The sequence below is a fragment of the Oncorhynchus mykiss genome, chromosome 3 (genome assembly GCF_013265735.2).
Source record: "Oncorhynchus mykiss isolate Arlee chromosome 3, USDA_OmykA_1.1, whole genome shotgun sequence".
Lineage (NCBI taxonomy): Eukaryota > Metazoa > Chordata > Actinopteri > Salmoniformes > Salmonidae > Oncorhynchus > Oncorhynchus mykiss.
In genome coordinates this window covers 57078739-57106245 of record NC_048567.1, presented here as the reverse complement: position 1 = coordinate 57106245, position 27507 = coordinate 57078739, and the positions used below count along the sequence as shown (strand labels likewise).

At 42.7% G+C, this 27507-nt stretch overlaps 1 protein-coding gene across 6 annotated transcripts in view; it reads right to left on the bottom strand.

The window, feature by feature from the left end:
- Positions 1-728: 728 nt before the first annotated feature.
- Positions 729-27507, bottom strand: part of sema5ba (sema domain, seven thrombospondin repeats (type 1 and type 1-like), transmembrane domain (TM) and short cytoplasmic domain, (semaphorin) 5Ba) — a 188066-nt gene continuing 161287 nt past the window's right edge. For 3 of the 6 annotated variants that reach the window (XM_036974744.1, XM_021597455.2, XM_021597456.2), the window contains 6 exons: positions 23920-24132; positions 21892-22062; positions 18425-18562; positions 17260-17304; positions 7326-7543; positions 729-5495 (listed from right to left, as the gene is read on the bottom strand). In XM_036974744.1, the coding sequence (XP_036830639.1) occupies positions 5325-5495; positions 7326-7543; positions 17260-17304; positions 18425-18562; positions 21892-22062; positions 23920-24132 (956 nt within the window). In that variant the 3' untranslated portion in view covers positions 729-5324. The remainder of the gene's footprint in view (positions 5496-7325; positions 7544-17259; positions 17305-18424; positions 18563-21891; positions 22063-23919; positions 24133-27507) is intronic. The other 3 variants (XR_005050753.1, XM_021597457.2, XM_021597461.2) reach the window with 3 other exon arrangements.

The following is a 27507-nucleotide window of genomic DNA, read 5'->3' as shown; positions in this document are numbered from 1 at the left end:
ACTAATTTTAAAGCACTGGAGCCAATAAGCATAGTCATGTGTTAACACTTTGTTCTAACTTGCAGCTCTGCAGCCCAGAGGACATTGTACAGGAGGAGGATGGACTCCCATGGTGACATAGATCATTAAAAACCAGAGTGGAGAGAGGGGGTCACCTCTTTTGCAGCAGTGGTGTCCTGTATAGTCCTCTTCATTTCTACTCTGACTCTCATTACATCATCTGATGGATAGTTACCTCACACACCAGCCATCCCTATAGGGCAACACTCAGCAGTATTAGCCTATAGGACGAGACTACTATAGATGGTGAGCCAGCTTTCCCATCACACCATGATCACACTCCATCATGTCCATGCCTGTGGGTCAGCTCAGCAGATGAGGTGATTAATGCAATTGCTGCATTCATCAATAAAGACACTCTCATTAGTCCTATGCTTCTCTGGGTAATGGAGAGGCACAGCCAGGGCAGCACCCCAGCCAAATGAGGAAGCACTGTACCTGAGTGGGGTGGGGGTTTCTGACTTGTCAGATTGTTTTCAGCCCTGCCAAGCACAGTACTGTAGGCTACATACAGTATATGGATACTTTCAGCGTGAGGGAAGTTTAGGTATAAATTGATAGGGATGATGTGTTGTCAATTTCAGGTGATACCTGTACATACCGCATAGCGTAATTTGCAGAGGCATTGGAGTGACCTGATGGAATGATGGAGTTCACACACACACACGCCATGTTGGCATCAAGGTTTATTATCCTTTATAATGTACAATATACAAAAATATAGAGTACCAAAAAATTCACAGTGTCTAAAAGGCAGTGATTACAGTCTACATCACATATCTAATAGTACCACCAGGTCAGTTGCATAGAAGGGCACCGAGCCAATCAGGGGACAAAGATTCACAATGTGACATCCAGCTTGCCCAATCAAAAATTACTACAGGGCCAGAGGAAGACAATCAAAGGGAGTCATCATTTAGGGGGAGCCAATCACAAACCCAAAAAATGTGGGTCAGGCAAGTGGGGAAAAGGAAAACCACTGGGTGGAGGGGTTGCTGTAAATCCTCTAAACAGCTGAATTACTTTGATCTAGTCAATGGACTATCGTAATACTGTTACTATACACTACTCACCATTTTCTGTGTCTTGTTCTTGTTCATTTAAAATGTTTATGTTTTTTAAACTGTTGTGGTGATATTTTGTATTAAAATGGCACGAGTGCTTCTAAAAGGACAGGCTGTCTAAACCGTATTTATACCTGGTGAACATTTAGTAAAAAAACTAAATCCGTGTCACGGTGGATGAATAAGGCTGCGTTTAGACAGACAGCCTTATTCATCCACCGTGTCCGCACTGTGACCAGATTTCATGGTCCCTCACTGTACGAAAATGATTTGATGGATTTCTTTCAAAATAATATTTATTTATTTATTTTAAGACACATGTCAATTCTTTTAGAAGGCAATATAATTATGATTTAAATAGTTTCACTGTCCAGAGACTTGTGAGATAGCCAGACAGAATGAGTCCCTGACTACCTCCAGAGGTGGTCAGTAAGATCTAATCACAATCAGATCATAATGTGTCTTTTGATCATCTATACCTGTCTGCATATGTTGGCACAATCAGGATGTGGACACAATCAGGACAAGGCATGTATGTTAGCACCAGGTATAAACGGGGATTAAGATACTACATAGGATCTGGACAAACTGTACATCTATAGAAAGTTACAAAACAGCTGGAGAAGTTGTCCAGGCCGTAGTCAACCAGTCACATTGACAAACTCTATCCCCTTACAAACCCCATGGTTGGTGAGTACATAGCTGCTGCACTTTTTATAGATTTTTTTCAACTAAGGCTTTTTTTTTTTTAAACAGTGTTAGCTATACAACAATATACATTTACATTATACTAACCTTTAGATGTCATTAATGCTCTGCAGATCGAAGGCTGTCTCTTATGTACAGATAGAGCTCTCGTGCATATAACGGGAACTATAGAATTAGAACGATAGAATAGAATCATACCATTTCTATGAGTGGAACTGAAAGCATTGCTGCTAAATTAGCATTCATTTTAACAGCGGGCATAATAATAAAATATAGCTCAGTTCTGTTTCTGAAATGCCCTTTATGATCCAAGCTTCACTATAAATAGTGTTTCCTTATGAGAACTGCGCAGCTCTCGTTAACTTACAGTGATTATCATCTTATACATGGAACATATGGAAACCCAGTGGAACATTAGGAGTGCTATCATCATAATGTGTGGAAAAAATGCACATACCCCTTTACAGATCCCATTATATACACAGTCATATGTAAGAAAGAATTACATTTACATTGTACAAAATACATACAGTTGTCTGTTCCTCTCCTCATTCCCTCTCACAGGCATACACATACGAAGCAAGCAAACACACACACACGCCAACATGCGCGCACACACACACACACACATGCAAACACACGCACACACACAACAATAATCTCATACCAAAGCATTTTAAGCATGATTTAGCATTGTAAAGAGAGGGACACATTGATATTCGCTACAGTCAGTCTGAATATTTGCTTCTACATTATTTTATTTTTGTAAAATCTTAAAGGAGAATAGTGTGTGTTTTTACAACCAAATCTCAATTTTATATGTACTGAATTATTCAGTACTATACAAGGGTCCAGACACTTATTTTTGCAATTTCACTTTTTATTTTATTTGAATTAACTTACCCCAACCAGCAAGTCATTTCCTCATCCTTGTTGTTCAGTACGGGGGCTCTGAAAAAACATGAACAAATGCTTCAAAACATTTTCTTGGGGAAACAGGAACCCTCTCAGTATAGTGATGCAGGTCTTTAGATGTTGTACACATGAAATTGTGCCATTCCGAACTTTATCCGCAACGTTATATTCCATTTTGTTGGAATGATACCTCTCCGTCCATTTTAGCAGCAGGCCACTAGGAGAATGGAACAGCTGGATAGGGGAAACAGCTTGAGTTGCACAAAATGGAATATAATGTTGCGGATAAAGTTCGCAATGACACAATTTCACGTGTACAATATCTAAAGACCTGCATCACTATACTGAAGGTTTTGCGTTTCTAAAAGGATTTGAGTGTTTTTGGAGCATTTGTTCATGTTTTTTCAGAGCTCCCGTACTGCACAACGAGGATGAGGTTGTGACTCGCTGGTTTCTCAAAAACAAGTGAAATTGCAACAACAACAAAAACGGTCTGGACCCTTCTATAACATGCCTTCAAAAATAAAGTTCTGGACCCTTCTATAACATGCCTTCAAAAATAAAGTTCTGGACTCTTCTATAACATGCCTTCAAAAATAAAGACGTGGTTGTAATAAAGCAATATTCTCCTTTCATTTGTCAGACACCTATTGGCTACTAAGCTGCTGTGATTTTTTTTATATGTTGTGGTGTGAAACCGATGAGAAACTCAAAAGTGAATCAGCTATCCCTTATTTGTGAAATAAAATATTTCCTCCTATCCTACTGCTCTCTTGAACATCAAACAAATAACCTCCCTCATAAAAAAATGCCCCACTACTTTTTTATCCCACCTTGTACGATATCATATAAAATCGGTTGCAGTCCAGTTCTGCACACTGGCCATATTTAATATGACCACTGAGCGGTAGGTAGGTATAGTACTCAGTAGAATACATCCATTCCATTCTAGAACCAAGGGAATTCCTTCCAAAAGTCTTTATATCATCATAAAAAAGAAGTGATAGAAAGTCAAATTTGACTCTACATGATCCTGTCTATTGTATACCCAAAGCTGGATGATTCCCACTGTATTTCAGTCAGACACCTCATCTCTCTAGCCCATGTTCAGATCATTCCCTGGGAAACATTGCCTTGTGAACATACCCATACAGTACATAACACAGCCAGCCTGAGGTGTGGGCCTTGTTTGGGCATAAGCAGATAGAGATTATCTCCAGCAGTGAGTATGTCTGTATCTATGTGGTCTAGTGTAGGCACTTTTCCTATAACAGATCACACGCTGCCATTCCTGGATGTGCCTCTGTTCCCCTGGTCCCATAGTACCACCCAAAAACATGGCGCAACAGCAGAGCTGAGGTCCCAGGTACTTGTCCTCCTCGTGTCATTTGATGAGGCGAGGTGACCTGAGTGCATCCATCCACCTCCAAACACAATACTGATATTGATCTCTTCATCTCTTGAATTAATTTAGTTCTTTTTTTTGTTCCCTCCCGATTCGCATCCACCATACTGAAGGACAGACAAAATGATATGCGCTGGTAGGGTTGTTCTGGGTAACTGCTTTTGTTGTTGGGAGAATTAGGTGTTTATCATGGGGATGGATGCTGCAGACCGAGGGTATGTTGGTGTCATAGAGATTTATAGGCCTCCCAAGTGGTGCAGCGGTCTAAGCCACTGCATCGCAGTGCTGGAGGTGTTACTACAGACCTGGGTTCATTCCCGGGGTGTGCCACAACCGGCCATGGCCCGGGAGTCTCATATGATGGCGCACAATTGGCCCAGCGTCATCCGGGTTAGGAGAGGGTTTGGATGATGTGGCGTTACTTGGCTCATCGCGCTCTAGCGACTCCTTGTGGAAGGCCAGGTTCCCGCAGGCTGACCCCGTTCCCCAGTTGAACAGTGTTTCCTCTGACACATTGGTGTGGCTGGCCTCCAGGTTAAACTAGTGGTGGTGTTAAGGAGCGCGGTTAGGCTGCCTCTCCCGAGCCTGTTGGGGAGTTGCAGCGATGAGAGAAGATTGAAAATTGGGGAGAAAAAGGGAGTAAAAAAAAGAAATTACATTTTAAAAAGAGACTCAATCATAGAGGTGACCAGACAGACCAGGGAAGAGAGTTTTCTCCTATGGCCAACTCTAGCCTCTCTGGATAGCAACACAACACCTTCAGTAAGGCGCTCAGGTTGTCAAGTTCCACAGGGATAAGTAATTCAACTCCATAATGTAGCTTATAGTGTCTTATAGAGCTCATCATTTATCTCTCCACCGAAGCACTACGTTGACACTGTGATGTCCAGTACTCACACCCCCCAAAATATACCCCAAACTATGATCAAATTCCTGGCTCTACTTAGCGAGTTTAATGGAGGCATCAGCACCTATACAGAGTGCTGATGGTATGTTCCAGGTATACCCTTACACCCCTCTCACCATTTGGTAGATACCATGGGATAAAGGAGAGGGGAGCAAAAATGGATGGGTTCAGTCACCATTCCATCTGTCACCATTGTGATTGGGGTGGAGTTCAGTTCAGTCTGGGTGGGCGGTGCCGGGGGCCATGGGGGTGGGGGCGGGGTGTCTCAGCTGTTGTTATAGGTCCTGCAGGGGGAAGGGGAGGAGTCAGGCCTGTTGTAGTCATATTTGCCCAGCGCTGTGGGGTAGTAGGTGGTGGTGTACATGTTAGTCTGCTGCAGGGGTGTAGGGTAGAAGTTAGACCTCTCATCTGGGAGCAAGTTATTCTTGTTCAGAGTCTAGAGGAGGAGAGAAGACAGTGTCATAACAGGTGACAGTGGCTACAAAATTAGACAAAAAACACTGATCAGTTGAAAAGGTACGTACTGTTCAGTAAAGTGTTTTTCTGGGTGAGGTGGGAAGAGTAGAGAAAACAGTCATAACAGTGTTATAACAGTGACATAAGAGTTTTATACCAGTGCTGTAACAGATGGGTTAGTTTACCAACGACTCAGACAGGAGCAATATCAATATATTAGACTCTTACAGGTTGAAAAGTGGGCAACAGTGCTGGGTACTGTAAGTGGATTTCTAAGTAAGGTACAACCCTTCAACAAATATGATTTAGCAGCCAAACATCAAGCGTAATCAATGAACAAATATGAGAGGCATGAATAAATTACAGTAGGTGGCTCCAAAAAACGCAATACAAAAACATTTAGTTTGTATCCCAAATGGCACCCTATTCCCTTTATAGTGCACTACCAGGGCCCATAGGGAAATGAGTGTACTATATAGGAAATTAGGTCCCATTTGGGACACACTTAATTTAATACACTTGCACTTTAGAGGCAGGTCGTGGCAGCTAGAAGCCACAATGTGCCGACGAAGGGAACACTTTACGGAGGGCTGCTGAGTAATGTCATTTATGTTAACAGCCAGGCCAAACACGGCTCTGTAAATGGTTTACAGAATCAGTGAAATGCACAACAACGTTGGGTGGTGAGGGCCTGTGAAGAAATAACCGCATAATGTAATGGCTAAAGCAACAATAACAGCAGTAGTTCTCAGGTTGAGCCAGTGGCTCTAGCTAGGTAGCCTGGTTAAACCAGACAATGCTGCACTTAATGGTGAAACTTAGAGAAATCCATGAGGATGCCAGGCAAATAGCTAGCTAACTACCTGTAGTATGAAACCTGCCTGGTCTGGTTGTTAACCTAATGAGACACTGCTCTCAACGTATGACTCTCATAATTAGGGCCCAGCATGAGGACCCAGCCTCACTCAGCCACAAACATATCACTCAGCCAGCTGGTGGCTAACATCTTCAGAAAATAATCAGGTTCCACCCTAAGAAGCAGCAACCGTCACCTGAGATAAAGAGCGTCCTAGCATAGTACTTGACTAATTATGGGGCAATATCATTTTTTAAAATGTACCTTTATTTAACTAGGCAAGTCAGTTAAGAACAAATTCTTATTTTCAATGACAGCCTAGGAACAGTGGGTTAACTGCCTTGTTCAGGGGCAGAACGACAGATTTTTACCTTGTCAGCTCGGGGATTCAATCTTGCAACCTTTCGGTTACTAGTCCAACACTCTAACCACTAGGCTACCTGCCGCATAATGCTGCAAAAACAGTATGTATACTAGGTGGATCATGATACAACGTCGGTCCTAGGGCTAACCCTGCCACATGCAGGGAGGGCAATGCCATTGTGGGATAGATCGATGAGATCGGAGCGTGGCTCACAGGCACACACAGGTGTTACATCCCTCAAAAGATGCTGGTTCCAGCATTATAAACAGCAGTGGGAGTCCATGGGTATAACAGGCTAATGAGGGCCATTAATAAGGACTGAGACTGTGAACAGAAAGTGGAGTAAGGAAACCAGGTGAAGAGAAATAAGAAATATATGTTCTGAGCTCCCACCATATCTCTATTCCCTGTACAGTAGTTAATGTAATGAAATAAACCTATGCATATGGAATCTCCTGTCAAAATCAAATGAATGACTGGTGTTACCTAATCGTTGTGCTACGCAGAAAATGGTGTTTCATGGTGTGGGTATGCGAGCACGTGTCTGCATGCGTGCGTCCGTGTCTACGTGTGTGAGAATCCTTGAATACCTGTGACAATACCTTGAACTCCATGGGCGTGTACTTCTCGTTCTTTGGTGTAGTGTTGCCCTTGTAGTTGAGGTGGTTGGGTGTGGTGGGGTGTATGACGGCGGATTCCTGCGAGGGCTTGTGGAAGCGCTGGCTATACACGTAGGCCAGAAAGGACAGAAGGCCCGCCCCCAGGAAACAGGACACGCCTGTGGCTATCAGGTGCAGCGAGGTGAATGCTGGGAAGACACAACAAAGCCGACAGATGGTAGGAGATCAGTCAGGATGTTTGGTTCACTTATCTGTGCCTGTAATCTGTCGTTTTCTCTCTTTCTGTCCTCCATCAGCTATTATATTGCAGTAAAATGGTGGTTCATTCAGGGGCAACAAGCACTACTTCAGTAGCCTGGTCAATAATCTGTTTGTGCTGTCTTGCCAACTCCTATGGTCATTCAATAGCCACAGGAGTTGGCAAGACAGCACAAACAGATCGGTGACCAGGCTAGCAAAATGTTGGTTTATTGAAGGGCACCAAGCTCTCAGTTTCCCTGGCATCTTCCTGGAAAATGTCTAATGGTGTGGCGGCACAGCCTTTTCAAACCATTACCATTCCCACGACGCTACCTACACCTCATTCTAATGGCCATCCCCCATAATGCATATTCCCCATCTAATGATTGGTTCAAAGGCTTGTGCCATCCTGATTTTGTCCAGCAGCAGCCTTCAGAAAGTATTCACACCCCTAGACTTTTCACACATTTTGTTGTGCTCCAGCCTGAATTTAAAATTTATAAAATTTGGATTTTCTTGTCACTGGCCTAAACACAATAACCCATAATGTATTTTTTATTCAACATGAAAAGCTGAAACATCTTGAGTCAATAAGTATTCAACCCCTTTGTTATGGCAAGCCTAAATGAAAACATTTGCTTAAACAAGTCACATAATAAGTTGCATTGACTCAATCTGTGTGTAATAATAGTGTTTAACATGATTTTTGAATGACTACCTCAACTCTGTACCCCACACATATAATTATCTGTAAGGTTCCTCAGCCAAGCAGTGAATTTCAAACACAGATTCAACCACAAAGACCAGGGAGGTTTTTCAATGCCTCACAAAGAAGGGCATTTATTGGTAGATGGGTGAAAAATGTAATATTCCTTTGAGCATGGTGAAGTTCTTAATTACACTTTGGATGGTGTGTCAATACACCCATTCACTACAAAGATACAGGTGTCCTTCCAAACTCCGTTACTAGATAGGAAGGAAACCGCTCAGGGATTTAACCATGAGCCAAATGATTACTTTAAAACAGTTACAGAGTTGAATGGCTGTTATAGGAGAAAACTGAGGGTGGATCAACAACATTGTAATTACTAAACAATACAGAATAAGAAATATTCCAAAACATGCACCCTGTTTGCATAGCGGTGGGAAGTAGGGGAACTGAGGGTGCTTTTTCACAAAAGTCCTGTACTAGCAGACAAATATTTCAGTCTGTAGCGCGGACATTATTTTAGTATTTTTTCACAAAAGTAGTGCACTGGGCCTTTACGAGTCCTGTATTAGTGGACCAATTAGTCTCTTTTTTCACAGCTCCCCCATCCTGAAGTAATACTGCAAAATTGTAGCAAAGCAATTAACTTTGGTCTTGAATGCAAAGTGTTATGTTTATGGCAAATCCAATACAAGATATTACTGAGTACCACTCCATATTTTCAAGCAAAGTGATGACTGCATCATGTTATGGGTATGCTTGTAATGGTTAAGGACTGGGGTTTTTTTTCAGGATAAATAAGAAACCGAATGGAGCTATGAACACAGACAAAGTCCTATAGAAAAAGCTAGTTCAGTCTGCTTTCCACTGGGAGATGTATTCACCTTTCAGCAGGGCAATAACCTAAAACACAAGGCCAAATCTACACTGGAGTTGCTTACCAAGACGACAGTGCTAGACAATGTTCCTGAGTGGCCGATTAACAATTTTGACTAAGATTTACTTGAAAATCTATGGCAAGACCTGAAAATGGTTGTCTAGCAATGATCAGCAACCAATTTGACAGAACTTTGAGATTTTTTAATATTTTTATACTTAGTTTTTATTGTCGGAACACAAAGAAAGTACAAATAAAAGAACAACAAAAAAGATCTGGCAGTTACAGTGCACTTCATACCTTCATCATCATATTAGTTACATTGACATCTTTGAATTAGACCTTTTCCATGTACGAAACCCATTTTTCCCAGTATTCTTGACCTCTCTCCTGGTGAGTTCTTAAAGCAAAGGTCATGTGGTGTATTTCTTCTACAATGTCTATCCATCGTGTCACTGTGGGAGGGTCTTTTTGTAGCCATTTCCTAGTGATAGCCTTTTTACTGGCTGCCAGTAGGACCTTCAAGAAGTACGTTTCTCTATTGTGTAAGTTATCAGGTATTTCACCCATGTACAAAGAAATGAATGTTTGTTCTATGTCAAATCACATTATTTTTCCAATGTTAGATCTTATTTCTCCCCAGTAAGCTCCCCAGTGACCTTGAGTTGGTGGAGCTTTGTTGAGTCTCTAATATGTTCAACCATGTTTCATAAGTTATTTCAATGTTAAGTTCCTCCTCCCATTTCTTTTTAATATAATTTGTAGAATGTTTCTTTGAGGATTGAATACCCAAGTGGAGATTTGAAATCGTTTTTTTGTTACTCCCCAAGTTGTATGCGTAAGTGAATACTTGGATTAATTTTGGAGGTGAAGAATCAACAACAAGTGGGACACAATCATGAAGTGGAACGACATTTATTGGATATTTCAAACTTTTTAAACAAATCAAAAACTGAAAAATTGGGCGTGCAAAATTATTCAGCCCCCTTAAGTTAATACTTTGTTTGGGGTATGTCTCTATCAGTTTTGCACATCGAGAGACTGACATTTTTTCCCATTCCTCCTTGCAAAACAGCTCGAGCTCAGTGAGGTTGGATGGAGAGCATTTGTGAACAGCAGTTTTCAGTTCTTTCCACAGATTCTCGATTGGATTCAGGTCTGGACTTTGACTTGGCCATTCTAACACCTAGATATGTTTATTTTTGAACCATTCCATTGTAGATTTTGCTTTATGTTTTGGATCATTGTCTTGTTGGAAGACAAATCTCCGTCCCAGTCTCAGGTTTTTTGCAGACTCCATCAGGTTTTCTTCCAGAATGGTCCTGTATTTGGCTCCATCCATCTTCCCATCAATTTTAACCATCTTCCCTGTCCCTGCTGAAGAAAAGCAGGCCCAAACCATGATGCTGCCACCACCATGTTTGACAGTGGGGATGGTGTGTTCAGCTGTGTTGCTTTTACGCCAAACATAACGTTTTGCATTGTTGCCAAAAAGTTCAATTTTGGTTTCATCTGACCAGAGCACCTTCTTCCACATGTTTGGTGTGTCTCCCAGGTGGCTTGTGGCAAACTTTAAACAACACTTTTTATGGATATCTTTAAGAAATGGCTTTCTTCTTGCCACTCTTCCATAAAGGCCAGATTTGTGCAATATACGACTGATTGTTGTCCTATGGACAGAGTCTCCCACCTCAGCTGTAGATCTCTGCAGTTCATCCAGAGTGATCATGGGCCTCTTGGCTGCATCTCTGATCAGTCTTCTCCTTGTATAAGCTGAAAGTTTAGAGGGACGGCCAGGGTTTGGTAGATTTGCAGTGGTCTGATACTCCTTCCATTTCAATATTATCGCTTGCACAGTGCTCCTTGGGATGTTTAAAGCTTGGGAAATCTTTTTGTATCCAAATCCGGCTTTAAACTTCTTCACAATAGTATCTCGGACCTGCCTGGTGTGTTCCTTGTTCTTCATGATGGTCTCTGCGCTTTTAATGGACCTCTGAGACTATCACAGTGCAGGTGCATTTATACGGAGACTTGATTACACACAGGTGGATTGTATTTATCATCATTAGTCAGTTAGGTCAACATTGGATCATTCAGAGATCCTCACTGAACTTCTGGAGAGAGTTTGCTGCACTGAAAGTAAAGGGGCTGAATAATTTTGCACGCCCAATTTTTCAGTTTTTGATTTGTTAAAAAAGTTTGAAATATCCAACAAATCTCGTTCCACTTCATGATTGTGTCCCACTTGTTGTCGATTCTTCACAAAAAAATACAGTTTTATATCTTTATGTTTGAAGTCTGAAATGTGGCAAAAGGGCGCAAAGTTCAAGGGGGCCGAATACTTTCGCAAGGCACTGTATCTAGGTTCCCATTCCTTATAATTGTACTGAGTGATGTGATGCCTTTCTGCATCCATTGTTTAAACCTGCTGTCCTGAGTTGCAGGGATGAAGCTGGGGTCGTATGCGAGCCAACTCAGCAGTTTGATCTCTCCGTCTAAATTATTTTGCTTAACTACCCTAAACCATGTCTTCAGAGAGAAATTAATCCACTGATTTTGTCTATTGTATATTTATTTTACCATGTCATTATTTCCCAAAACTGACGGTATGGGTATCTCTGTCAAAGTAGTCTCGATGTCTTTCCATTTGGATTCGTATTCTGAATTGCACCAACACACCAGAGGTCTCAATTGGGCTAACACATAATAATTTTTTAGGTTTGGTAAGGCCATACCCCCACAGTTTTTTGGTAACTGTAATGTTGTATATCTAGTTCTTGGTCTCTTACTGTTCCAAATAAACCTTGATATCCGTTTATCCCATTCCCTAAACTGTTTAGGTGGGATTTCTATGGGCAGTGATTGGAACAAATACAGTAACCTTGGCAGGATGTTCATTTGGAATGTTTCAATTCTACTATTAAGATCTAAGGGAAGTGAATTCCACCTGTCCAGGTCATCATATATTTTCTTGTTGATGTGATCGTAATTCATGTCATAAAGTTTGGGTGTATCTATTGGTAAGTTTACTCCCAGATATTTAATGGATGAAGAGGTCCAGTGGAAGTTATACCTACTCTTCAGCTCTTCCTGTGGGGTATAATTATAAACTAGGGCTTGGGTCTTGTGTACGTTGAGCACATGCCCTGAATATGTTCCGAATGTTTGTAAATCATCCATCAATCTAGGTACACTTGGGTCTTTAAGGAATAACAGAACGTCATCAGCATACATGCATATCTTATGTTCACTGTCTCTTATTGTTATTCCCTCTAAGGTTGGGTCCTGTCTTATTACCTGAGCTAATGGTTTGAGGTACAAGGAGAAGAGCGCGGGTGAAAGATTACAGCCTTGTCTTGCCCCTCGCTCTAATTTGATCTTTCGTGTCAACTGTCCATTTATATTCATTCTAACTGTCGGACATGAATACAGTGTTTTGATGCACTGTATCACTTCTTTATTGAAACCAAATCTATCCATAACTTGGAATAGGTAATCCTATCCCACTGAATCAAATGCTTTTTCTGCATCTAGGCTGATTAATATTGCACTTGTCTTATTCTGAGTAATGTGGTCCATGACATGTAGTGTTCTCATTATTTTGTCCTATGTCTGCCTATTTTGTATGAAAGTTTGATCTCCGTCAATCAATTCTGGGATTATGTTCTCCATGTGTTAAGAATTGCGATAGGTCTATATGAACTGCATTCTTTCTTATTTTTACCCTCTTTTGGGATTACTGATATGATGGCCTCTCTCCATGACGGTGGGAGACCCCCCTCCCTCAGAGTCCAGTTAAAACAGGCCTTAAGTAGAGGTGCTAATTGTTCTCTGAAGGTCTTGAACCATTCTGAAGGAAAGCCATCAGTGCCTGGAGACTTGTTGACTTTTTGTTGAGATATTGCTTTATTAATTTCTTCGGTGGATATTTCTAAAGTTAGTCTATCATTTTGCTCTGTCCCAATTGAGAGGAGATCAAGTTAGTTCAAAAAGTGCTCTATTGTCTGTGCATCTGCCTTCTCTGGTTGCTTGTACAGATTTGTGTAACATGATTCAAATGCATTCTGTATTTCATCTAATTTGCATGTGATCTTTTTTGTTTTGGGGTCTTTTATTTTGAAAATGGTATTCTGTGCTTGTTGTTTCCTGAGTCTCCATGCTAGTAATTTGGTTGCCTTTGAGCCTGCTTCATAATATCGTTGTTTCAGGAACCTAAGCTTTTTCTCTACTTCTTCTCTATAAATCTGGTCAATTTCCTGTTTTACCTTTTGAATCGCTCGTAATATAAGATGGTCTTTGTGTTGACCATGAGATCGTACCTGGGTTTCCTGTAATTTCAGCAGTTTCTGTGCTTTAATCTTTTTTCTTGAGAGATGATGTGGCTATGATCTTCCCTCTAATAACCGCCTTAGCTGCATCCCACAATATAGCAGGAGTGACTTCAGCCGCCTCGTCTGCATGCTCGTATGTAACCAGGCCATTTTCCAGAAATACCCGCATTTTTGGTGGGGTGCCGCTGGGGGGTTTTGAGGCCAGGGCTCAGTGTGCTCTCTCGATTCCCAGGTCAGTGTCGTCTTCAAGTATGCCCTTGAATAGGTCCTCCACGAAGTTGGGCATAGAGTCTTTTTCTGCGCCCTCTACTATGTTATAAAGTCTAATGTTTCGACGTGAGAAATCTTCGAGTTCTGTCACTTTTGCCTGTAGTGCGTGTTGGCTTTTCAGTGACTGTTCAAGTATTTCCTGCAGAGTTCCATGTGTCCGTTTCCCCAATGCGCTGTTCTGCGTCCCCCATTCTTGTAGCTATGCTGTGAAGTTCTATTTTGTTTTCTTCCAGTTTCTGGTTAATGTCCTTCTTGAACTCATTTAGTTATTTTCTTACATCTTCTCGAAGTTCCTCTCGTAAGCCTGTGAGCGCCTCGCGCAATTCCTCTTTCATCACCTCACGAAATGAGGGCTCTTTTGCAGAAGAGGTAGGCTAATAACATTAAGATAAATATTATGAAAGGTACATATGAATCAGCCTAGTAACTACACAAATAGGCCCCATTTTCTTCTTCAAAATTCATATCTAATTCCCTAGCCTATACTACTTTGTTGGCCGCATGTGCTGCACCAGAATTGTATGTTCTCTTCTGCTTTATCATGGTTTGAACCATGTGCATAATTCCACTCCATATAATACAGTATTATACAATACAGCAATACAGTAAACACTCAAAAAGATTAGCCTACTGGAGCTAGTTTAATTTATTTAACCAAGAGAACATATAGCTAGCTACATCTATGGCCGTTTATGTTTTTCTGTCGTGCATAATGTGCAGTATATATGTACTGCACATTATGTATTGGCTCATATGTATTGGCCCATAAAATGTATTTAATACTGTATATGGCTCATTAGGCTCAGGTAGCATCAGGTTATACCAGACATATTTATATGCTTTATAATCATTTTGAATGACACTTCCGGTTTTGGCGGGAAATACCGGGTTACCCGGGAGAAAAGTGATTTATTCTCTGGATGGAACATTTTATAAATTCCAGCAAAATATTCAACCCTGTCACACCCTGATCTGTTTCACCTGTCTTTGTGCTTGTCTCCACCCCCCTCCATGTGTCGCTCATCTTCCCCATTATCCCCAGGGTACTTATACCTGTGTTCTCTGTCTGTTGCCAGTTCGTCTTGTTTGTTTAAGTCAACCAGCGTTTTGTCTCAGCTCCTGTTTTTTCCCAGTCTCTCTTTTTCTCATCCTCCTGGTTTTGACCCTTGCCTGTCCTGACGCTGAGCCCGCCTGCCTGAACACTCTGCCTGCCCCTGACCCTGTGTCTGCCTGCTGTCCTGTGCTTTTGCCCCTACTCTGGGTTACCGACCTCTGCCTAGCCTGATCCTGAGCCTGCCAGTCGTCCGGTACCCTTGCCCCACTACTCTGGATCATCGACCTCTGCGTGTCTTGACCTGCCATTTGCCTACCCCGTTGCTGTAATAAACATTGTTACTTTGGGTCTAACCTGAAAGGTGATCGTATGAACTGGCCATGACTGACCAGCAGACTTGGACCAGCTCTGCAACGCCATCTCCTCCCAAGGGGCCCTCATTGGTAGACATGAAGAGTTGCTTTGCGGTCTGATGGAAGGGGTCCAGGATGTGGCCGAAAGTCACAACCTAGCATTGAACGCTTTGCGGGAGCAATTCCATGGGATGCCTACTAGGCAGCCTACCACGACAGTAACCTCCCAGCCCCTCAGTAACCCGGCTGGTAAGCGGCGCAGTCACCCCGGTGTCCCGGGAACCCCGCTTACCTCCCCTGGAGCACTACGATGGAGATTCCAGAACCTGCCGGACCTTTCTCTCCCAGTGCTCCCTCGTTTTTGAGCAGCAGCCTTCTTCGTTCCCCCCGGACAACTCGAAGATAGCGTACATTACTACGCTGATGTTCGGGAGGTCACTCGCCTGGGCCACGGCGGTGTGTGAGCAACAATCCACCGTCTGCCTCAGTCTGGAGATATTCGTGGTGGAGGTGAGAAAAGTTTGAGGCTCCGGTGTCCGGGAGAGAGGCTGCCTGGAAGTTCTCCAGCTTTGGCAGGACTCCGTCAGTGTGGCGGACTATGCAGTGGATTTCAGCACGCTAGCAGCGGAGGATGCCTGGAACCCGGAAGCGCTGTTTGACATGTTCCTGCACGGATTATCAGAGGAAGTAAAGGACGAGCTTGCAGCCCGGGAACTACCGACAGATCTCGACTCACTCATCGCTTTAACCATCCTGATCGATGGTCAGCTCGGGAAAGTAGGAGGGAGAAGAGGTCTGATTAAGGTCGCAATCGCTCACTCAAGGATCCCACCTTGCATCTGATGAACTCCGGAAGTCCCCGGCGTCTTCGTCCCAGAGAGGATCCGAGCTTACCCAAGTTCCTCCAAGAGCCTCCGAAGACAGCCAATTTGCCTCTTCCCGAGCCGATGCAGCTTGGCAGGGCTAGGCTGTCTCCAGCCGAACATGTACGCAGACTTAACACCCAGTGTTGTCTGTATTGCGGGACTGCCGGTCATTATGTGGCTACCTGTCCCTTCAAGAGACCTAGCTCATTGGTAGGAATGAGTATTATGGTGGGTCTTAAGGATAATGTTGCTTCTCCCCTTACTCGCCCCCTTCTCCATGCCACCCTTCTGTGGGGAAACCAGTCCAAGTCTCTCCAGATACTCATCGACGCAGGGGACAATTTCAGTCTTATGGATGTTACCCTGGCGTCCGAGCTGGACATCCCCACTCAACCCCTCTCCATTCTCATGGATGTTAGAGTGCTGGAAGGGCGCTCTATAGGCTGGGTCACCCACCATACCACCCCCATCTACCACAGGTGTGTCCACAGGTTCTTGTGGTATTGGGATTCTCTTGGCTCCAGTGACACAATCCCTCGATTGACTGGTCTACTAGTGCCATCATGGGCTGGAGCCCGTTCTTCCACGATCATTGCCTGAAATCATTTCTGCCTGCCCCGGGACGTCTTCCTGGGTGGGTGCTTGGAAATAGCCCAGAACCTCTGTGCCATTCCCGTGGAGTACCAGGACCTCCGGGAGGGGTTTAGTAAGGCCCGGGCCACTTCACTTCCACAACACCGACCTGGTACCCAAGGATGTTAAGCCGGATGTGCTGGCATGCCGCTATAGCCCCGCGGCTACACCCTCGGAAGCTGAGACCTTTCCCCCCTTCTCCAAAATCATTAGCCCCTTTGCTGTTCGTCCTCTATTGTCCCATAGCCTCTGTATACTTCCTACTTTTTATGTGTCTAGATGTAAATCCATGTGTCATAGTCCTTTGTCTCTTGTTTGTTACTTCAACACAGTCTACATTTGGGTCTTACCTGAAATGTGATACAACCCTAAGACTTACCTAGAAAGACTCATAGCTGTAATCGCTGCCAAAGCTGCTTCTACAAAATACACATGTAAACTAGCTATACATTTGCTAACATTTCTAAAAACATGTTTTCATATTTTGCTCTATCCCTACACCCACCCTACCTCCAACCCCCCCACAAACGATCACACATGCACACACGTAGATAGTTGTCAATCCACTTACCTCCGCATTGCTGGTCCTTATCAAAGCCAGACGCAGGGAGAATCACTGCAACACAACACAACACACACACACAGACAGACAGACAGACAGACAGACAGACAGACAGACAGACATGCAGAGACAGACACACAGTCAGCTACCAGCACATGCAGATTCTTACCACCCACAGACCAGCTGGAATCACCCCAAGACACCAGAGTAGACTTTCATTTTAACTGGAAGATGAAATATTGTATACGGTACATACAGCACAAACAAACATCATGAAACACAAATCAATGAATCATTTCTCCAGTGGAATGTTGTAAATGTCTTCAATGTTGAATGTTGTGTAGCCTGAGCCAATCATTTAATCAAAGTAAAGCCAATCATTTAAAGTTAAACCACGTCTGCCTTCCACTAATTCATCAGGAAGGTAGTGGGCGAGAGGGAGGGAAGGGTGTGTTTTTAATTGAGACGCAACAATCCAATGATTAAATTTGGGGCAATTTTCCCCCAGGCAGTGTCACACGCAATCCCAGTGACCTTACGATTTCTATCGCCTCATCCAAAATTGAAATAAATTAGATGTGATTTGGGTTGCATCCCAAATGGCACCCCTATTCCCTATATAGTGTACTACATTTGATCAGGGCACAGGGCTCTGGTCAAAAGTAGTGCACTATATAGGGAATAGGGGGCCATTCGGGATGCATCCTTGGTGTTGTGACACATTAATATTAATTTTGAGAAGCCTTGATTTAATTCACTTGGTATTCTGGGCTAGTGGGTCTATCTTGTCTCGTCTCTGGCAGCCAGGCCCTGAAAGATCACTACGACTACAGCAAAAATAAAGGAAGAAGACTTAACAGACAGAGACATCAGAGGAGCAGTCAGAGAAGCCTGATTTACTGAGATTAACACTAATTAAGATAGGAGATGGGCAAGGCCTCTGTCTGGTGGGGATTGGAGGAGTTTGATAGTATATGGGGCAGTTTCCCGGACACTAATGGATTTAAAAGTACTTTCAATTTAACATGATTTTCAGACCAAGAAATGGCTTATTCTGGAAAACTGGCGTGATGATACGGCTCATTTCAGTGTGTGTCTATGTTACATAATGATGATGACGACGACGATGATGATAACAATGATGATAATGATGATGAAGGTGTGTCTGACTCACCTGGGATCTCATTGCAGTCCCTGTGCTCGGTGCTGTTTCCCACACAGGGGGATGAGCCTTGAGCTCCACAGACCCTGCTGCGTACCTGCAGCCCTGCATTGTCACACACTGACCACAGAGACCAGGCCATCCAGCCGCCTGCACACACACACACACACACACACACACTATGACTGTCAGTACACAGACAAATGAGCATGAACTCACCCTGAGTTGAAGTAACTGCTGCAGTCTTAAAATGGCTGGAACCCAACATGCCCACCCAAGAGCATGAGACAAACAAACAAACTAGCCCCACCACAGCACAGCCACAAACAACCTTAGCCATATACAAACAGACCCAAATGTTTGTGAGGTAAACTGTATTGAGTAAGCAAACCCATAGTTTGTTTAGTGCATAGCCGAGATGTTTGTGTCCAGAGCCAAGTGCCAGTCATGTTTCCCGGCCCGCAGGCACTTGTATACACTAAACAGAAAGGATCCAATCCCGGTTTCCCAACACATAATGACAAAACCCATTAATCCAAATAAACTGTACATATATAAGGCTCTATGACTGCAGCCATTCTGTTTACCTCTCGTATCAGTCAGATACTCAGTCACTGGCTGTTGAAGCTGCTCCACCTGCTCTTTGATCTCCCACAACTTGTGTTGGTAGAACAACAGAATATAACGGTACGGTGTCCATATTAGGATGGCATCCATATTAGGACAGGCTCAGAGTCTAACAGGAGTTGGTGGCCTTGTGACTCTGAGCCTGTCCTAATATGGACACCGTACTGTTGCATAATATTACAATTATGTTTAATAACGCAGCAAACCAGCCCTCTTACTATAATTGCTTCATTCATTTCATTCATTTATTTACGTCACTCAACCAAACCAATGCGTCTGAGCTGTAGAATTGGATCATGGCAGAAATAAAACCCAGAGGCACCTCTATTAGCATTGACTGTAATAACGGTCACACACACACAAACACAAAAGCACAAACACACCTGTCCTCCATTAGTTAGCACAATCTCTTTAGTCAAGCCACCTCTGAAAGGGACATCAGATAGTCCGGGGACTGACAGACACAAGGCCTTTTGGCTAATTGGAGGTGCACTGTATCTGTCGGGAAGTGAGCAGGGATCTGTGCATAGATGACCAATGTCCTGCTTGTCAGTAAATGTACCGTAGCCGGAGACAAATGAAATGGCCACGTCATTAGCATGGTAAACTGTGGACACAACCACAGGCAGCCGGGTAGGCACACACACACACACATTTCGAACGCATTTCACACACACACAGAGCCACACGCCGCAGCAGCAACAGAAGAACTGGCTAGCAAATTCCAGGAAATAAAGAAAAGATTAGGAATCAGATAAAACAAAAGAGAAACTCTTTAGAAATGGTGTCTCATTAGGGCTGTAGGCTTATTCAGAGACACGTCTGAGAGTAACTTTCTACCCAGGCCAGGATTAGCTGGCTCAGAATCACACATACGAATGACAGTGTCCTATTGGGAGAAGAGACTACACAGAGGGATGCACAGAGCAGAGGGCCTGGTTACACATACAGCATAAATACAGTGGGGCCATAAAGTATTTAGTCAGCCACCAATTGTGCAAGTTCTCCCACTTAAAAAGATGAGAGAGGCCTGTAATTTTCATCATAGGTACACTTCAACTATGACAGACAAAATGAGAAAAACAATCCAGAAAATCACATTGTAGGATTTTTTATGAATTTATTTACAAATTATGGTGGAAAATAAGTATTTGGTCACCTACAAACAAGCAAGACTTCTAGCTCTCCCAGACCTGCAACTTCTTCTTTAATTAAGAGGCTCCTCTGTCCTCCAATCGTTACCTGTATTAATGGCACCTGTTTGAACTTGTTATCAGTATAAAAGACACCTGTCCACAACCTCAAACAGTCACACTCCAAACTCCACTATGGCCAAGACCAAAGAGCTGTCAAAGGACATCAGAAACAAAATTGTAGACCTGCACCAGGCTGGGAAGACTGAATCTGCAATAGGTAAGCAGCTTGGTTTGAAGAAATCAACTGTGGGAGCAATTATTAGGAAATGGAAGACATACAAGACCACTGATAATCTCCCTCGATCTGGGGCTCCACGCAAGATCTCACCCAGTGGGGTCAAAATTATCACAAGAACGGTGAGCAAAAATCCCAGAACCACACGGGGGGACCTAGTGAATCACCTGCAGAGAGCTGGGACCAAAGTAACAAAGCCTACCATCAGTAACACACTACGCCGCCAGGGACTCAAATCCTGCAGTGCCAGACGTGTCCCCCTGCTTAAGCCAGTACATGTCCAGGCCCGTCTGAAGTTTGCTAGAGAGCATTTGGATGATCCAGAAGGCGATTGGGAGAATGTTGGGAGAATGAAATTGGGAGAATGAAAAAACTCAACTCGTCGTGTTTGGAATGCTGAGTTGCATCCAAAGAACACCATACCTACTGTGAAGCATGGGGGTGGTAACATCATGCTTTGGGGCTGTTTTTCTGCAAAGGGACCAGGACGACTGATCCGTGTAAAGGAAAGAATGAAAGGGGCCATGTATCGTGAGATTTTGAGTGAAAACCTCCTTCCATCAGCAAGATCATTGAAGATGAAACGTGGCTGGGTCTTTCAGCATGACAATGATCCCAAATACCCCGCCCGGGAAACAAAGGAGTGGCTTCGTAAGAAGCATTTCAAGGTCCTGGAGTGGCCTAGCCAGTCTCCAGATCTCAACCCCATAGAAAATCTTTGGAGGGAGTTGAAAGTCCGTGTTGCCCAGCAACAGCCCCAAAACATCACTGCTCTAGAGGAGATCTGCATGGAGGAATGGGCCAAAATACCAGCAACAGTGTGTGAAAACCTTGTGAAGACTTACAGAAAACGTTTGACCTCTGTCATTGCCAACAAAGGGTATATAACAAAGTATTGAGATAAACTTTTGTTATTGACCAAATACTTATTTTCCACCATAATTTGCAAATTAATTCATTAAAAATCCTACAATGTGATTTTCTGGATTTTGTTTCTCATTTCTCATCATAGTTGAAGTTAGTTGTACCTATGGTGAAAATTACAGGCCTCTCATCTTTTTAAGTGGGAGAACTTGCACAATTGGTGGCTGACTAAATAATTTTTTGCCCCACTGTATCAGATCCCATCATCACACAATATTGGGCCAAAAGGCACACCACCGGTCTGCACCACCACAAGGCTGGCACTGAGGCTGCAAAAGGAAAGCAGCAGACAGGCCGGGGACTCCATCACAGCCCTCTCTGGAGCGACATAACAAGGTGTTGATTGGCACAGTATTGATCAGTAAGTAATTATCATGATAGACTAGTTGTAATGTATTGATTAGAGGTAATGATCGTCCTGATGTAAAGGACAGGGAAGCCTGTGACTCTGATGGATGTGTTGGGGTGGTGTTGGGTGTGATGTGTGTGTGCCTTACCATCACAGGTGTGTGTGTTGCACAGCGCTTCCTCAGTGTGTAGACCAATACAGATATCTCCTCCGTTGCCAGGGCTGGGGTTGTTACAGGAGCGGGTACGCTGGTAGTGCCCTCCACCACAGGGCACTGAACACTGAGACCAGGACGACCAACACGACCAGGCTCCACTCACTGGACAGGAACACACACACACACACACACACACACAAAAAGACAAACACACATGCAAAGACATAAACATATAAGAAAGGTCAAATGTCTATCACTCTCATCACTAACTAGTCAAAAATAAACATAATAAATGTTATCCTCTTGTAGCTGCAATAAACACAACCAAAGTCTACCCAGAGGACCAGATATATTATCTACTTAAAAAACTACATTGCTGTCCATTGTCCCTACACGGCACTTTTCATGCCTAAGAATAACTCTGCTATGCTTAACCCCTCTATAAAGACTTGCTATATTAAGTGTGTTGTCATTCCACTCACATTTGTTTTTAATTAACTAGGCAAGTCAGTTAAGAACAAATTCTTATTTACAATGACGGCTACCGGGAATAGTGGGTTAACTGCCTTGTTCAGGGGCAGAACGACATATTTTTACCTTGTCAGCTCGGGGATTCAATCCAGCAACCTTTTGGTTACTGTCCCAACACTCTAACCACTAGGCTACCTGCCACCCCATTGTACTTTCCGCATGTCCATCTGAATGAGAGTGTTTGAGCTGAGAGTGTGAACGATGAGGGAAGCGAGACAGTAAAGAATGCGTTTGACAGAGAGAGATGGAGGTGAGTGGTGAGAGGAGCCGGGGCTGTAATGCCGTCCTCGCCCCCATCGCCCCATGCTCTAGAAAACTCCATTTACTTCAGTGGATTAGACAGTAGGGAGAGTGAACTGGGACCTGACTGCTTTGGTTGCCTCACACTCCTCTGGCTGTCTGTCTAGCCCCTCTGAGTGTTGCATGGTGATGGGACTGGGAAAGACATTTTGGGGAAAGAGGAATATAAAGAGAGAGCCTCTCAAGAAAACGAGCAAACAGAAGGCTTGTAAAATAAAGATGGCTTCTCCTTATAGCCCTTTCTCTGTAACACTCTTCACCATCTCTCACTCTTTACCATCTCTCACTCTTTACCATCTCTCACTCTTTACCATCTCTCACTCTTTACCATCTCTTAATCTTGTGAAAATCTATTTTCTTCTCCCTTGCCACTCCATCTGTCAACTTCACTGTCTCACGGTCTCTTGGTCTCACGGTCTCACTGTCTCTTTCTGTCAGTCTTGCTCTGCCTCTGTAAATCAGGTACCTCTCCCTCCCTCTCTGTCTATCAGTCAAGGACCGGTCTCTCCCTCCCTCCCTCACTCTCTCTCTCTCTGTCTTTTTCTGTCTCTCAATCAAGGACTTCTCCCTCTCTCGCACGTACCCTTCCTCCCTCCCTCAGTCACATAATATCCAACTATCAGACAGACAGACAGACAGAGAGAGAGAGAGAAATTACAGACTGAGTCATTTAGGTCAGGTTAATTAAGAGTTGAGTATATAGACATAAGAGAATAGGTTGGCACACACAGCCAATGACCATTACTAAATGATACACTCAAGGGATGATCATCAGTGATGCACCAACCATACAACATTAATATAGCCGGTCCACATCCCATCTACATGAGTGTTAAGAGCAGAGCTTGGTGGAGTTACTACTGGTTAAAGCAGGCCAACGGCATGATTAGGGGATGATGAGAAGCTTTAGTTTCAACGCTACAAAGACTCAGCTACTGTAACCAAGGAGTCCTTGGTTCTGTTTCATTAGCTAATGGAAGTAATGGTCCCCTCAGCATAACTTTACAGGACTAGCATCAGCATACAGCTCTCTCCCTGGTGGTGTCTTTTAATGTGTGTATTATGCTAAACACAACTGGAGGTCATTGATGTATAGTTATGGAAGTAGTGTGTGTGTGTTTATGTGTGTGCAAGTGCATGTGTGTGTGTGTGTGTGTGTGTGTGTGCGCATGTTCTCTTCCCCTTTACCTTGGCAGGCCTGAGAGTTGCAGTCCTGGTACTCCACGGGTGAGCCCCTGCAGGCTGGCGGGGCAGCCTTGCCCTCTGGGGTGGTACAGGTGCGCTTGCGGGTGCGGTACCCTTTGGCACAGTCCTGGGAGCAGGCGGACCATGTCTCCCATGACGACCAGTCGGCGCCTGCCACTCGTACCACAGGGGTCCTCAGGAGGTCCTCCACTAGAGCTAGCAGAAGAGGAAAGGGTTAATACACAGGTTACTGGTCTGTTCAATACACTGAATGATTTCTACATTACACAGGTCATAGATATAGAGTAGTATGCTACCGTTGTATATTATATAGGTGTATGGAATAGCGCACACATACAAGCGAAAGATCACTGATACCACGGGATCAATAGGACCAGGATTTCTTTATACTGAAACACACTCTCCATTCTGAAGTCATTCAGATTATTCAACCCTGCCTTCATGGAGAGTCATACAACTGAAAAATCATCTCCTCTCTGTTCTGAGGAAGGAGTCTTACTTTATTCATATCTTACTCAAGTCAGCTCTGGTCTTATTCTGGGTAAGTCTGGCTCGACTGTGACACGTTGGGAAGTGTTTAAGTGTTTTACAGTGACCTCACTAACTGAATATACTGTATATACAACAGACAGAGCCACCTGGCCAGACATAGAGAGAGAGACAGAGAGAGAGAGGCCAGCCTTCAGTCCTGTCCAGTCTGGACTGTATTTCCTGTTCAGAAGCAGTTCATCAGCTGCACTCTGAGCCTGTCCTCCTGTCCTCCTATCTACCCACCCTGCCTACACAGCCCACTCTGGCCAGCCTGGCCACTGTCAGCCAGCTACAGTTAATCAATACAGTGGGCGGAGAGCGTAAAGCTGCCATCAAGAGAGGAGAGTCGGACTGTGACCAGCAGCATAGCGTGCCTGCTGGGAGACCCACACACTAACAGACACCAACACACCAACAGACATCAACAGACACCAACAGACATTAACATACCAACAGACACTAACATACCAACAGACACTAACACACCAACAGACACTAATACACCAACAGACACTAACATACCAACATACACTAAACACGAACACACTAACAGACACCAACACACCAACATACATCAAAACACCAACAGACACTAACATACCAACAGACACTAAGACACCAAAAGACGCTAACAAACCAACAGACACTAACATACCAACAGACACCAACACACTAACAGACACCAACACACCAACAGACACCAACACACTAACAGACACCAACACACCAACAGACATCAACAGACACCAACAGACATTAACAGAGCAACAGACCCTAACATACCAACAGGCCCTAACACACTAACAGACACTAACATACCAACAGACACTAACACACCAACAGACACGGACATACGAACAGACACTAACATACCAACAGACACTAACATACCAACAGACACTAACATACCAACAGACACTAACATACCAACAGACACTAACATACCAACATACACTAAACACGAACAGACACGAACACACTAACAGACACGAACACACCAACAGACAATAATATACCAACAGACACTAACACACCAACAGACACTAACATATCAACAGACACTAACATACCAGACACGAACACACCAAAAGACACTAACACACCAACAGACACTAAACACCAACAGACACGAACACACTAACAGACACCAACACACCAACAGACATCAAAACACCAACATACACTAACACACCAACAGAGACTAACACACCAACAGACACTAACATACCAACAGACACTAACATACCAACAGACACTAAACAAGAACAGACACGACCACACTAACAGACACCAACACACTAACAGACACCAACACACCAACAGACACTAACATACTAAAAGACACTAACATACTAATAGACACTAACATACTATTAGACACTAACATACTATTAGACACTAACATACTAATAGACACTAACATACTATTAGACACTAACATACTAATAGACACTAACATACTATTAGACACTAACACACTAACATACTAATAGACACTAACATACTATTAGACACTAACATACTAACATACTATTAGAAACTAACATACTATTAGACACTAACATACTATTAGACACTAACATACTATTAGACACTAACATACTATTAGACACTAACACACTAACATACTATTAGACACTAACACACTAACATACTATTAGACACTAACACACTAACATACTATTAGACACTAACATACTATTAGACACGAACATACTATTAGACACTAACATACTATTAGACACTAACATACTATTAGACACTAACATACTATTAGACACTAACATACTATTAGACACTAACATACTATTAGACACTAACATACTATTAGACACTAACACACTATTAGACACTAACACACTAACATACTATTACACACTAACATACTATTAGACACTAACATACTATTAGACACTAACATACTATTAGACACTAACATACTATTAGACAATAACATACTATTAGACACTAACATACTATTAGACACTAACATACTATTAGACACTAACACACTAACATACTATTAGACACTAACATACTATTAGACACTAACATACTATTAGACACTAACACACTAACATACTATTACACACTAACATACTATTAGACACTAACATACTATTAGACACTAACATACTATTAGACACTAACATACTATTAGACAATAACATACTATTAGACACTAACATACTATTAGACACTAACATACCATTAGACACTAACACACTAACATACTATTAGACACTAACATACTATTAGACACTAACATACTATTAGACACTAACACACTATTAGACACTAACACACTAACATACTATTACACACTAACATACTATTAGACACTAACATACTATTAGACACTAACATACTATTAGTCACTAACATACTAATAGACACTAACATACTATTAGACACTAACACACTAACATACTATTAGACACTAACACACTAACATACTATTAGACACTAACATACTATTAGACACTAACATACTATTAGACACTAACACACTAACAGACACTAACATACTATTAGACACTAACATACTAATAGACACTAACATACTATTAGACACTAACACACTAACATACTAATAGACACTAACACACTAACATACTATTAGACACTAACATACTAACAGACACTAACATACCATTAGACACTAACACACTAATATACTAATAGACACTAACATACTATTAGACACTAACATACTAATAGACACTAACATACTATTAGACACTAACATACTAATAGACACTAACATACTATTAGACACTAACATACTATTAGACACTAACATACTATTAGACACTAACACACTAACATACTAATAGACACTAACACACTAACATACTATTAGACACTAACATACTAATAGACACTAACATACTAATAGACACTAACATACTATTAGACACTAACACACTAACATACTATTAGACACTAACACACTAACTTACTATTAGACACTACCATACTAACATACTAATAGACACTAACATACTATTAGACACTAACACACTAACATACTATTAG